We start from the raw sequence: 12,994 nt of genomic DNA, 5'->3' as shown, positions 1-12,994 counted from the left end.
AACATGCTGTGATACTGGTGAGGGGACGGGCTCCAGCCTGGCGTACTGAACAGGCTGCTGAAGGAGGAGCATGTATCTGCACACTCACCCTGTTCATTAGGTTTGGCATTGGATCCTCCACTGCTGCCTTTCCCCCAGCTCATCAGTCTGCCCCCTGGTGCCAGCAGTTGGTTATTGAAGTCCAGGGCTCCGGGCTGCAGATTCAAAAGCAGAACATTTAGGATCAGGGAGTAAAAACAACCCTGCTTGAACAGTACAGCTGGGGCAAATACACTGCACTGCAGCACCCCACACACTCCAGCTGGGGCAAAGACACTGCACTGCAGCACCCCACACACACCAGCTGGGGCAAAGACACTGCACTGCAGCACCCCACACACACCATCTGAGGCAAAGACACTGCACTGCAGCACACCACACACACCAGCTGGGGCAAAGACACTGCACTGCAGCACCCCACACACACCAGCTGGGGCAAAGACACTGCACTGCAGCACCCCACACACACCAGCTGGGGCAAAGACACTGCACCACCCCACCCCTCCCCCCAGCATATATTTTCCACCCTGCCACAAAGTGCTTTACTATCAGGGTATAAGAGGAGTATTGGGTTCTGATCTCAGAAGGAGAGCCAGCTGAAAGCCTTTGAATTGAGTGGAAAGGGAAGAGTCTGTGCGTACCTTGGTGATCTTGCTGAGTCGGCTGGTGTCGATGGGTCTGTTCTTGGTGCTGATGGGCACGGTGTTCCAGCCTTCATCTTGGGTCTGACTGGGTCGACCCGCTGCGGGACACAATTCTACAGTCAGGTCACGTTAATCTGCAACACTTACTTCATGCAGAGCTCAACTGTTATTCCCATCCCTACAAACATTCCCAATTATACTTAACCGGTTAAATCTTCAGTTTTACATTGAAGAAAATAATCCACTCCCGATTTGGGGATCAAAGGAATTGGATTTTGCAAGCTACCTGGGGCCGGTTTTTCATAACTGGTAATCTGATTTCCGCCTCTGATCTGGATTATATTGTGCAATTGGGTTTTTCAAAACATCGAAATGCGATCAGGATTTCTGTGATCCGGATTTCGTTCTGTTAATCAGATTGCACTTTTAAATCATGATTAAATGTTGCAGTTGGTTTTTTCAGAATTTAAAGAGGAGATCAGGATTACTTTGATCCAAAATACCAGGATTATTGTGATCCTTCTGCGGAGGTGGATTTAGCTTTTAAATGATCACAGAACAGCGATATTTTGTTTGAATTGTCATAGCAAACACACACTATGTCCAAATCGAGAGTTAGAATATATTTATATATACGTTTTTTGTATCCATGCAAGCAAAAAGGAAAACATGTATTTAGTGGTATCGCTTTAATAAAAAAAGCATACGCCTTCATATACGCCTCCTTAAAGCTCGTCAGGGATGCTGGACTCCCGACAGACGAGGAAGAAGATGATGTCTAAAAACAACCTTTTCAAAAGTAATTTTTTTCCAATTTAGATTATTTAATTTCTGCTGAGTAAGCATAAATAAAATAACCATTATTTGCGTGCGTTATATGTGCACGAACATAAAGTGATTTGTGTTATTTTTGTTAAAGAAAATAAAATAAAGTTGTGTATTACTCATTATTACCACAACTTTATTCTTGTTAAATCAGGTTAGATCAAATATAAATAAAAAAAAAAAAAAAACAAAAAACTATAAACTATTAAGAACTACTTAAAACACTGGATTTTGTAATCGTGATTATTTGTTATCTGGATAAATATAATCCAGCAGTGACATTTTCTGAAAAACCGGATCAAGATGATCCAGATAAAAGTAATCTCGATCACAAAATATGAGAGTACAAAATCCGGATCACTGTTATCCAGATTAAAAGTTTTGAAAATCCGGCCACCCATGACAGTTCTGGGATCAGACAGGTAGAGAAAAGGCTTACCTGAGGGGTGCGCTCCGCCCTGCCCGCCACCGCCACCGCCTCCTCTCCTGTTGTCCTTCTTGGACAGGAGCTGCTGCTGGACCTTGATCTGCTCGCGATGCTCCTCTAACTCTGCCTCCTTGTGGATCTGGTCGATGGTCTTGGGGCCCTGATCGCCTCTCCTGGGGACCCAGGTGTTCTGTGAGGTGAGAGCAGGCTTCATGTTAATCCCGAGGGACAAGCTTAAAGAAGCGAGCCGGTGAAGGAACAGGTCTCAAGCGTAGGGCTCAGCTCGCCTTTCTGTAGGCTGCGCTCAGCTGCAGCAGTGACACTGCACCAGCAAGGGCAGGGAAAACTAAACCAAGTGAAAGGGAAGCAGCGATATCCGGGTGCTTCTCAAAACAGAAACTTACTAGGAAAACAAAACTTAAAATAGTTCCTGGAATTCACCACAGGCCAGCCCAGTTTAACCCAATCTGCACCCTTCACATCTCAAGTTCTCCAATCAGACCAGAGTTTAGAAATCTCTCCTTGCTCTGGGCAATCCCACCACTGGGTTATTGAGCGTTTCTCAACCGTTATCCTTTCCTATGCAGTTTTCACAAACACACACAAAGCTGTCTTAATGTTTCAGTTGCTGGCACTCCACATTGGGAAACACTCTGCATTGGAAAGCTGCAGTAGTCTCTCAGCACGGACGAGAGGCACACAAGTCAGGCTTGTACGCTGCTATGGGCTCTATCTGACTGTGAAACTACAGGAACAAAGACACGTGGTAGGAATGCAGCCAGCATTAGACAGGTAACCTCCGACCACACAGTAACCAGACATTTCAAGCAGTAGCACTTGTGGAGCTACCTGGAGATTTCACAGACGAATGAAGGCTTACCCTCCTCAGGTCGATGACATCCTGCAACATGAAGCGGATTCTGGAAGAAGTTTTCTTCTCCTTGATGATCTTCTCCATCTGGTTGAAATACTGGTCCATTCGGGGCTGAGAGACAATGAGACACGTCACAAGAGGGCTCAATATCAACCCAGTTCACTAAACAAACCGCTTGTGATCTCCCCGGCCTCCCACACGCTGATACCGTTTCCTACAGGCTGGTTCCAAGTCTGGTTACACAGACCCCAATTCGCACGGATCTTTGATCTACCTTATCTAAGGTAACATTATGTACCAAATAACATACAAAAAGGTACCATCAAGGGGAGGCCATTCGGCCCATCTAAGCCCACCCGGATCCTAATAAGACCCAATTCGACAAAGTTCGAAGATCAATGGATCCAAGTGTGTCTGCCTCAACATGACTAGGTAGCCCATTCCATACACTTTGTACAAAGTAGTATCTCCTTCCCTCTGTCCTCTAGTCCTGGTTTCTGTACTTAAAGTAGCAGTTTGGGTTAACTAAAGGTAGTCCAAGACTAGTGCTAATCAGGGTCTGTGAAACTAGCTATAGGGAAGATAATCAAGATTTTGGTTACAAAATCGGACCCCTTGAATTCCTCCACCCACTCTCCCAGCAGCCCGCCTCCTCTCCTACCTTGGCCTTCTCAAAGTCCAGGTCCTTGCCGATGGTGGAGAGGAGCCGGCACAAGCACTCCAGGGACTCCTCATCGTGGTTCTTGAGCAGCTTGACGATGCAGTCGTGCATGATGGGCTCCGTCAGCATCTTGAGCTTGAACAGCTCCCCGATGAACTTGATGTTTCCCAGGGAGCGCCGGCGCGCTGTGTCCTTTGCCTCCTCCAGCTCCTCACGGAGCCGCTGCTTTTCATCATCCTGGAAGAGAGGGGACAAGGCAGCAGAGATGAGAGCCACGCAGGCACTCCAGAGCAACAGGAGGGGAGGCGAGAGCCACGCAGGCACTCCAGAGCAACAGGAGGGGAGGGGGCATTGTACAGATTCACATGTACGGATACAATGTTTCACTAAGGCAGGGCTTGAAACTCTCACTAGCCCTACATCCGGTCCTGGCTAGGGGCCAGTAGTTTCACGCCACTAGGGAAGAACTCTATTTAGCAAACTCTACTGGCACCCTGATCATTTAAATATACTTAACTCAAGGTAGCCATGGAACCCAGGGCTGGGTGCAGGGCTAGTAGGAGTTTCAAGCATCGCTAAAAGGGAAGCGTGTTTCATTCTGGGGGTCTAATGACTGACCAATGCTTGCGGTTAAGGTTCATGGGGGCAAGGGAATTTTGCACCAGATTACAACAGTGATTGTATTTTATGGACACATATCTCCAATCTCCTTCAAGAAATCCACAGTCACATCCCCCTTTTGAGGCTCCAACTGCACTCCACCAGCCTCACAAAAGATTGCCATGCGATCCGACACACCAAATTCCAGCCCCAATACTGTACCCAACTGCAGCATAGCCCCACAATGAGATCAATTAGTCACAGCAGCTCAGCCCAACAAAGGCTCATTAGGCAAGGCATCTGATCGTTTTCACAGCAAGCAGCGTGAAATCTTGTTAAGACCTCCAGCGCCTTGCGCAACATCCCTGTGTTTTGAGTTCAGAGAATCACAGCGATCATAGCAACTGTTGTTGGTGATCCCTCCTCTCTATTTACCACTGCAGCTGCGTCCAGCTCCTTCTGTTTCTTCTCGAACACCTCATCGTCGTCCTTGTCCTTCTCAAACTCCTTCTGGCAGCGGTTCAGAAGCAGCTTGCGGAAATTCACAGTCACTCCTGGCTTGTCGGTCGTGGAGACTTTGAGCTGAGGGGCAGAAAAAAAAAACGCGCACTTCACAACTAGATACTGTCTCCTTTCAAGCAAACACAGCCTTAACACTTCAGCTTAGTCGTTTGAATCCTGATCAGTTTTCCTTCTTATGTACAGTACTACACGAAATTGAACACAGGGAAGTTCATTTAATAGTAGCTTTGTGGACTATTGCCAGCTACTTACAAAAACACCACAATTTCCACTGAACTGCAGCTGACTCACTCTCCTGTGAGGAAAACAATAAGCAGCGACACCTATTGGGCACTGGTGTATTGCAACTACCTTAGACTGCAAGAGTGGACAATCCCTAAACGTCTTGCTAAGAGTGTTGCCTCATCTCTACCCGATATAAAAAGCAGATGGAAGAACCCGGCGAGATATGGCAACACTTCAGAAACTGGGACAAAAAATCAACTTCAAATGAAATCAGTCAGTGAGTAAGTGGAAGTCATTTCACCAGAACCTGTTCCATACTGCAATACCCATTACTAGAATCACTCGAAACATGTTGTTTCTGATCTGGTTTCACGGCATGCTGAATGGCTGGACAGACGTACCCCCATAAGGCAGCGGCACATGTTGGCGTAGGCTACGGAGAAGTTTGGCTCGGAGATGGCCTTCTCGAAGATGAGGTCGATGACCCCCTTGAGCCTCTCCTCTGTGTCGATGGTCAGCTCAGTCACCTGCTTCATCAGCTGCTGGAACATCTGGGGCGTGAGCTTGTTCAGGATACCACGCACCCTGCGGAACAGCTCCTAGGACAGGGAGAGGGACAGAGCAGTGCAGAGATGTTAGTACAAGGCTTCAAAAACACAGGTCTTACTAGGTGTCAGTCAGATCCAGCCAGGAGCCTTCCCCCGCGTACCTGTGTCTTGCTGTTGTCAGAGGAGGTGTCTTCCTCTTCCTTGCTGGGTGGCCTCTTGGCACCGGGTTTCCAGGCCTTCTCCGCCTTGTTGAGCTGCACGTCCTCGCCGAGCGACACAGTGGCGATGATCTTCCGTGGCTCCTTCCTCTGGCCCTGCTGGGATCGACGGGGCCCCATTCCAGAGGGCTGGGGAGAGGCGGAGAGAAGGGGCACAGTGAGCAAAGCATCATCGTAGCTGGTAAAAACAGATATTCTCCCTTTGGAAATCCCTTTCCACACTGCCAGTCATAGCGGTTTAGATTGTTTCACAGACCCCAATTAGCACCAGACAACCTCACCCAGGTAAGATCAGGCAGCCCAAGATCTCTGCCGACTGGGGTCTGCTGATCATACCTTCCCTTCTGTGAACTACGTTACCTGCCAGCGCATCGATGCCTTCTATTCATTTATATTCAAGTACATTACTTTCAGCATACAATGACAAGTGCTTCAACTAGAAGTCTTTCAATGTCAAAACATTTGTCATTGCATAGTTCCTGGATGATACTCAGCACACACAGCAGTGCTGTTATCCTCTTACACCCCAGTGAAGGGGAACAGCCCTCAGTGCACTTACCGGGCCCCTGCCTCCCATGGGCTGCCTGCCCAGATTGGCGTAGGAGGGAGTGAAGTCCGGTCCGGCGTTCATACTGGTGAGCCGGCTGGGGTCCAGTGCACGCAGGGGGTTCTTGTTAGCCTGCAGGAGTCAGGGAGCAGTGCAAGAACTTCGATTGATTGCAGGATAGTGAACAGAACTAGTGTCACTTAAACTGGAACCCGTAAAAGGGGCATTAGGAGACATGACTGGGTTTCTTACTTTTATAATTGAGAGCTTAAAGTCTTAAAGTTTTGGCTGAAAACAATAACTGTAACGTAAATGTAACAGAAGAAAACTGGCCAATAATGTGCAAATACAATACAGTGCTGTCTTCACACATTTAAAAACAATGTTAATGAAATGTTCCAGTTAATAAGTATAAATACATACAATCTGTCTACAGGTCCTAACAGTGAATTATGCAAAACATTGAATCCTGAACGAGGCAGTCCAACATCACCAATAATAGTAAAAAAAATATTATAAATAATAATAATAATAATAATAATAATAATAATAATAATAATAATAATAATAATAATAATAATAATAATAATAATAAAAGCAGTACTCCAGCCCTGCAGGGGGAGCTGCTGGTTACCTTGTCCAGCACCACGTCACTGATGTGCGGCAGCCCCTCTGGTTTCTGCATGCTGGCGACGATGAACTGGAAGCCCAGCAGAAACTCACGGTCGTATTGCTTCTTCTCCTCTGGGTTGATGGGTTTCCATTGTTCTGAGAAAGAGAAGCCAAGAAGAGACTCAAGACCTGCAGCACAGCTTCTCAACAGCGCCTCCAGAATCAGGGGTTTGCAGCAAGGCCTCCTCAGAGGGGCTCATACCTTCTTTGTACTTGTATTTCAGGTCTCCAGGTTTCAGCTGGTCCGGCTCGATGTTCTCCGTGTCCAGCTTGTCCTCCTTCTCCTCCCAGGTCTCGTCTGTCTCCTCCGGGGCAGGGGGGCGCGCTGCCTCTGGCTCTGCTGAGATGGGGGCAGCAGGCTGGACTTGCTCCGGCTCGGAGACCTGTGACTGCACAGAGGCCAGGGTTCAGCACACACATCCATTACCAGCGGTGATCCCCAGTGCTCAATAACACACCTTTCCATTCCAGACACTGGGAAACTGCACAGCGCTTCACTTTGAATTGAAGCACTGATTTTAAAATCAGATTGTCAGATCTGAAATTCACTGGTTTCACAATGCTCCAATTTAAATCTCACGCTAATTTTGACCTCTCCTCAGATTAGCATTGTCAAGTCCCTACACATTTAGCTATCCTCATATTGCAGGAGAGAGGAACTGGCGACACACTGCGGAGCTCAGGCAGGAATGACTCTCCTCAACTCTGCAATCTCTGCAGGGATGGAAAGACGACTCCCATTGAACAGCAGTTTGATCCTTTCCCGGTTTATCTAGGAGTTCAACAAGACACACCTGGAGCTTGTTATCTATACACTGTGGCTAATGAAGCTTGTATTAAAACCTGGAATGGGTGAAACGGCTCTGTAATAGAAGTCTTATTTCCATCCCTGTTCTGGATTATTTTAAAAGCACCTACCTCTTTGAAGGCATCCAAAAGGTCTCCCACTGTCTCCTTTTTGTTGAGATCCTTCATTTTCCTCTTTTTCTTTTGTATCGACACAGCAGCAGCTGAAAATAGAAAGCAGTCTGGGTGAGTCGCTGCCAGACTCCACGGATCAAAGCCCAGGCTACAGCATTCACAGAGCCCATGACAAGGCACTGCTAGCAGAACGTGCTGCAGCGCTGGTCCCTGCTTTGTAAAATGGAAATTGTGAGCTTTTAAAACCTCAGTATGCAGAGCCACACACAAGCGCTGTTATGCACTGTCCACGGAAACACGCTGTCCGACAGGCATGCTGAATTAAAAAAAACGATGGAACAGCAAAGTGTATCCACAGGGTGTTGTTCACCATCACATGTGCTGTGGGAGACAGCACTATCCCACAGACTGATTCAATAGTGCGAATCACTCCGTTCAGTTAATCTGAAATAGTTATATTATTTTCCAGTGTAACTATGTTGATGCAGTATGTAAAAATGCAGGTGTTCTGGTTGAAAACGCAGATTTTGAGATGGTATGCTTTTTACAGATGCACATTTTTATTATTATTATTATTATTTATTTCTTAGCAGACGCCCTTATCCAGGGCGACTTACAATTGTTACAAGATATCACATTATTTTTACATACAATTACCCATTTATACAGTTGGGTTTTTACTGGCACAATCTAGGTAAAGTACCTTGCTCAAGGGTACAGCAGCAGTGTCCCCTACCAGGGATTGAACCCACGACCCTACGGTCAAGAGTCCAGAGCCCTAAACACTACTCCACACTGCTGCCCAAAAGGCTTTAAAAGGCTAGCGCGACCTCTGCATCTCATTAAAACACTATTTTCTTTACTTTTCTTTCTTGAAATCTTACTTTAGAAAGTAAACTGCCAAACATCGGAAGGCATTGTAGCTCGGTCGACACAGTATCTGTCATTCTAGCACAACGCTCTTAACTTGCTCTTTTACTTTGAAGACTCAGCGGCTACATTGTAAAGCCAGTACCTTGCATAGCGTTCTCTCCACCCTGCGCAGCGTTGGCTGTCTGAGGCTCGCTCAGTGTGGGGCTGGCCTCCTCCTCCTCCTCCACCTCTTCCTCCTCCTCCTCAGCAAGCTGGGTAGCAGCAGTGGGTTCAGGGGCTGGGCAGGGTGCTGGCACAGAGACAGGGTCTTCCGGTACCTTGGACACCTCTGGCTCTGCGATGGGGTTGACGTCCGATTCGGGCTGCTCTTCGGAAGGCTCGGGGTCCTGTTTGCCGAGGCCTGCCAGCCCGTTGGGCAGGTTGAGCTCCTCTGGCTGAGCAATAGGAGACTCCAGGGAGGCCTCGCAAGAGGCCTGTGCTGGTGGGGGCTGAGGCTGCGTGGGGGGCAGGGGCTCCTGAATGGGGGCCAGCTCGGGGGCAGGCTCCGGCGTCACGCCGTTGGTCTCGGTTGGAAGCTCCTTCGCAGGCAGGACGGCCTCGACTGGCACAGAGACGACTGCCAGAACAACCTCCTGCTCGACCAGCGGCACCACCACCTCCTCCTCGACCAGCAGCGGCAGCGGTGGCACCTCCTCCTCCTCCTCCTCCTCCTCCTCCTCCCTCTCGGGTGCGGGCTCCTCCGTTCTCATCTCTGCTGCCACTGGCAGAGGCGTCTCCACAGCGGAAGGCTGTTCCACTGCTGCAGGAGGGAGCGCGGGGGCAGCAACAGCCTCCTCTGCTGCCTGCTCCTGGGGGGCAGCGTTCGTGAGCGGCGAGGTGAGGGCTGTCGGAGAGTCCACAGTGTCGCGGAGGACGGCCGCTGGCAGGGAGGTGGCAGTAGTGTTGGCTGGGGCCTCCCCCTGGGGTTCCGGAGCTTTTTCCGAAGGGGCTGGCTTAGTGTCTGTTTCAGTCTCGCCAACAGGGGGCGCTACTGCTGCTGCAAATGTGATCTCGGTCTTGTCTGGCTCCCGGGTCAGCTTAACTGTAGCAGCAGCAGGCTTCTGTCGGTCATCTAAAAGAGGGGAAATAGAGTTAACTACATAATGGGGGCTTATCTATACCTTCCGCAATTGTTTCTTCCAGTCAAGCACTCCTTGCCCTCTGGCTCAACACTGACCTGGCCTGATGATCACAGTGACAGGGTGTGGGTTCTCTCCATTTGCTTGCGCTGTGCTGCTTTCCGCTGGACCTGTAGCCTGGGGTACAGAAATGAGAACTGTGAATACTCCACACCGTTTCCAACAAAAAAACACTTGATAGAAATGCAATCAATTCTACTGTTGCACACAGTGAGGATTTGATTGCTCCACCAGTGCACAAGCTAAGTGTCAATCTGGAGCACAACGCTCAGAACCGTGTCATTATTAATCCTCCGCCACCAGAACTACAGAAACACACGACCTTTCCTTCTAGTCAACTTGCAGGACACCCGCTTTAGGAAGCCGTGTCAGCACTGCATGGGAGTATGCAACTGCAAACTGGAAACCTTGCTCAAGTGTGTGTTGCGTGGGGTCAGTGTGTGTTCTTACCTGTGGAGGGGTGGGAGTGGAGGTCGTCCTGCCCCCAGACATGATCTCCTCCGTGATATCTCTACCCCCTTGGTTAGGGTCTCGTATTCTAATCTGGATACAAAAGCAACACAACACATCACATCATCAGCACCATGCTGGGCTCAATGGCACGTGTATGAGCAGAACAGAACAGAGGGCACAGGGTCTCGAATCCAGGGAGGATACCTAAGAGCAGTACAGTGAGGTTAGAAAGGTTTAGTATGTATATGAGCTGTGGGTATATAAAGGGGTGTTAGTAAAAAGAGCAACACACAGGGTAGGGAACACAGGGCTCGTTTCACAGAAAGACTGTATTTGAGGTACATACAGGAGAACCTACAGCATATAGAAATGCTGGTGAGATCTGACGCTGGCTTACTTTTAGGGTACACATTTGACTCTAGAGCGCTGAAATAGTAATTACATAGGATCTGAAATAACAGTCAAGTACATTAGTAGCAGGACCAGAGTTAACATTACCGGTAGAGAAGGTTGCGCAAACAAAACCTTATAAGCCTGTGTTAAAGTCAGCTTCCTACAGGAGCAAACAGGGGCGGGAGAGAGTAAACAAGCATTATAAAAAATTACAGAAGCTGCTTGAACCCATCACACAACAACGCAAGCTGCAAGAGGCTGTTCCACAGAGAACCCTGGTAATGGAAGAGGAAAGGAGAGATAAAGCTGTCATTCTTGACAGGCAAAAGGCCCAGAGGGTCAAACCTGGGTTAAGGAGATAACACTCCATCTTACAGGGGTAAGAGGATTAACAGAAGAGCTGCAGAAATCCGACTACACTGTGGAGCTCAAAAGAAAGAGGAGCAAACTGCCCTCAGCCTTCCATCTGTAAAAGCAGGTACAAGGAGGCTCTCCTCACAACAGACACTGGGGAGCTCAAGAGAAAGAGGAGCAAACTGCCCTCAGCCTTCAATCTGTAAAAGCAGGTACAAGGAGGCTCTCCTCCCAACAGACACTGGGGAGCTCAAGAGAAACGGGAGCAAACTGCCCTCAGCCTTCCATCTGTAAAAGCAGGTACAAGGAGGCTCTCCTCACAACAGACACTGGGGAGCTCAAGAGAAAGAGGAGCAAACTGCCCTCGGCCTTCCATCTGTAAAAGCAGGTACAAGGAGGAAACAGACACTCAAAGTCTTAATATACTGGGCCCTATCTCTGTGAAGGGTCTGGACTGACGCTTTACAAGACTACCCTGCATATGCAATACAAGCAAGCAAGCAAGCATGTTCCTACGCTACCACAGGCTCACTTCCAAATCACCCATCCAGCATCACAGCAGACCACTGTGCCTTACATGTACATGTAGAAAACTGCTATTACCAATTGGATCTCTAGAAATAGGAAACTAGAGTGCAACTTGCATGCGTGCGATTCATGAGCAGGAGTGAAAACATTGCAGAAGTTTACAGATAGTCATTGCAGAAATTAATGAGGAATAAAACACGTTAATGTTCTTTTTTTTCCGTGATTATAAATTGATTGTGATTCGGAACTCCGTTGTAAATTTCAAAGGTATTTTATTCAATACAGTACAGCATCTGGGTATTCTACTTTCCTTACGCACAAGTCATAACAGAATCAAAGACTGATAGACATGCTTGTAATATAGCCTCCCATATGGCATTACCCCTTTCTTCTTAATCAGAAAAGACAATACTGATGCAAGTTTTACAAGCATCCTATCAACCAATGACTTCATTGACCACGTGGTCCCACTTAAAGGTGTTTCACTCACAAGGCAATCTAAAGCTAAAGGCAAGTTAAAGTTGGAAAGGGAGAAAGAGAGAAAAGCCTTTTGCCTATTTCCTTTGAAGTTTAAACTGGGAAAGAATTTAGCCAAAGGTGTCATTTCCCTAAAAACACAGGATAGAATGGAATAAAATCACCTTTCAAGTTAAAATTTAGAACACTATGAACTTCCCTGCCATCTGGCTGCTTCACTTAATATTAACCCTTTGCGGTCCATTTATTCAGCGCGTCAGGTCCAATTTATTTTCACACAAGCAGTTTAAAAGTATTTTTTTTCACAGTGAAACAGGTTTAAAAGGCACTGCATATCAACAGGACACTCAGTACAGCATCTCCAACCCCGCCCACCCCATGTTCGCTGTATTTTTCACATACCTCTTTATAGTCGTGCATACTGATAAATCATCTCCTGATCACTCGTTTTAATCACCAAACTCCTCAATAATGCGATCCAAGTTATTTTATTACTATAACATCTCAAAAAGCTCTGCAAATGTCTGTGATATTCTTTGAGTGCTGGATGCAGAAGCAGCTATCTTGTTTGTTTATGTCCGTGTTATCTCTGTGGTGCCGGGGGCTAAGTGTATTGCTCAGATCCGCCCCCTTTTTTTTTTGGCTTCTCTCGGCTCCTATCGGTCTCACTCTGCCATTTAGTGTTTTTTTGGCTTTCAAGAGAAAAAACGACTAGACCTGTTTTTTACGTCTTTTTGATGATATCAGACAGGGTCCGACATTGGACCGGATAGGGAAAATTGCAATGTCGGACCAGGTCCGACATAGGACCGCAAAGGGTTAAACCCAAATTGTCTTCAAATTAGCTTAATCTGAAATCTAGCTAATTTTTAAAACTATCCAGTTTCTCTAAAGTATATTTATCCAACAGTCTTCACTAAAGCAACTCACAGTATATTAACCTCTCCAAATCAACTACATCAGCAACCGCCTCGTTCAAAACGAGAGCACAGATAACGGAGGAAACGGGCCCTTA

General features: G+C 47.4%; 1 protein-coding gene across 13 annotated transcripts in view; it reads right to left on the bottom strand.

Moving 5' to 3' along the window:
- Window positions 1–12,994, bottom strand: part of LOC117417165 (eukaryotic translation initiation factor 4 gamma 1-like) — a 44,712-nt gene that overhangs the window by 6,822 nt on the left and 24,896 nt on the right. For all 13 annotated transcript variants that reach the window (XM_059034228.1, XM_059034230.1, XM_059034227.1 and 10 more), the window contains 15 exons: window positions 10,225–10,317; window positions 9,813–9,891; window positions 8,739–9,707; window positions 7,721–7,812; window positions 7,005–7,191; window positions 6,765–6,898; window positions 6,143–6,262; window positions 5,527–5,712; window positions 5,219–5,416; window positions 4,506–4,652; window positions 3,471–3,707; window positions 2,816–2,920; window positions 1,948–2,125; window positions 681–781; window positions 89–194 (listed from right to left, as the gene is read on the bottom strand). In XM_059034228.1, coding sequence (XP_058890211.1) covers window positions 89–194; window positions 681–781; window positions 1,948–2,125; window positions 2,816–2,920; window positions 3,471–3,707; window positions 4,506–4,652; window positions 5,219–5,416; window positions 5,527–5,712; window positions 6,143–6,262; window positions 6,765–6,898; window positions 7,005–7,191; window positions 7,721–7,812; window positions 8,739–9,707; window positions 9,813–9,891; window positions 10,225–10,317 — 2,932 coding nt within the window. The remainder of the gene's footprint in view (window positions 1–88; window positions 195–680; window positions 782–1,947; window positions 2,126–2,815; window positions 2,921–3,470; window positions 3,708–4,505; window positions 4,653–5,218; window positions 5,417–5,526; window positions 5,713–6,142; window positions 6,263–6,764; window positions 6,899–7,004; window positions 7,192–7,720; window positions 7,813–8,738; window positions 9,708–9,812; window positions 9,892–10,224; window positions 10,318–12,994) is intronic.

This window comes from Acipenser ruthenus, chromosome 12 (assembly GCF_902713425.1).
Source record: "Acipenser ruthenus chromosome 12, fAciRut3.2 maternal haplotype, whole genome shotgun sequence".
Classification (NCBI taxonomy): Eukaryota; Metazoa; Chordata; class Actinopteri; order Acipenseriformes; family Acipenseridae; genus Acipenser; species Acipenser ruthenus.
The sequence above is the reverse complement of the archived record's forward strand: the minus strand, read 5'-3'. Positions and strand labels throughout refer to the sequence as shown.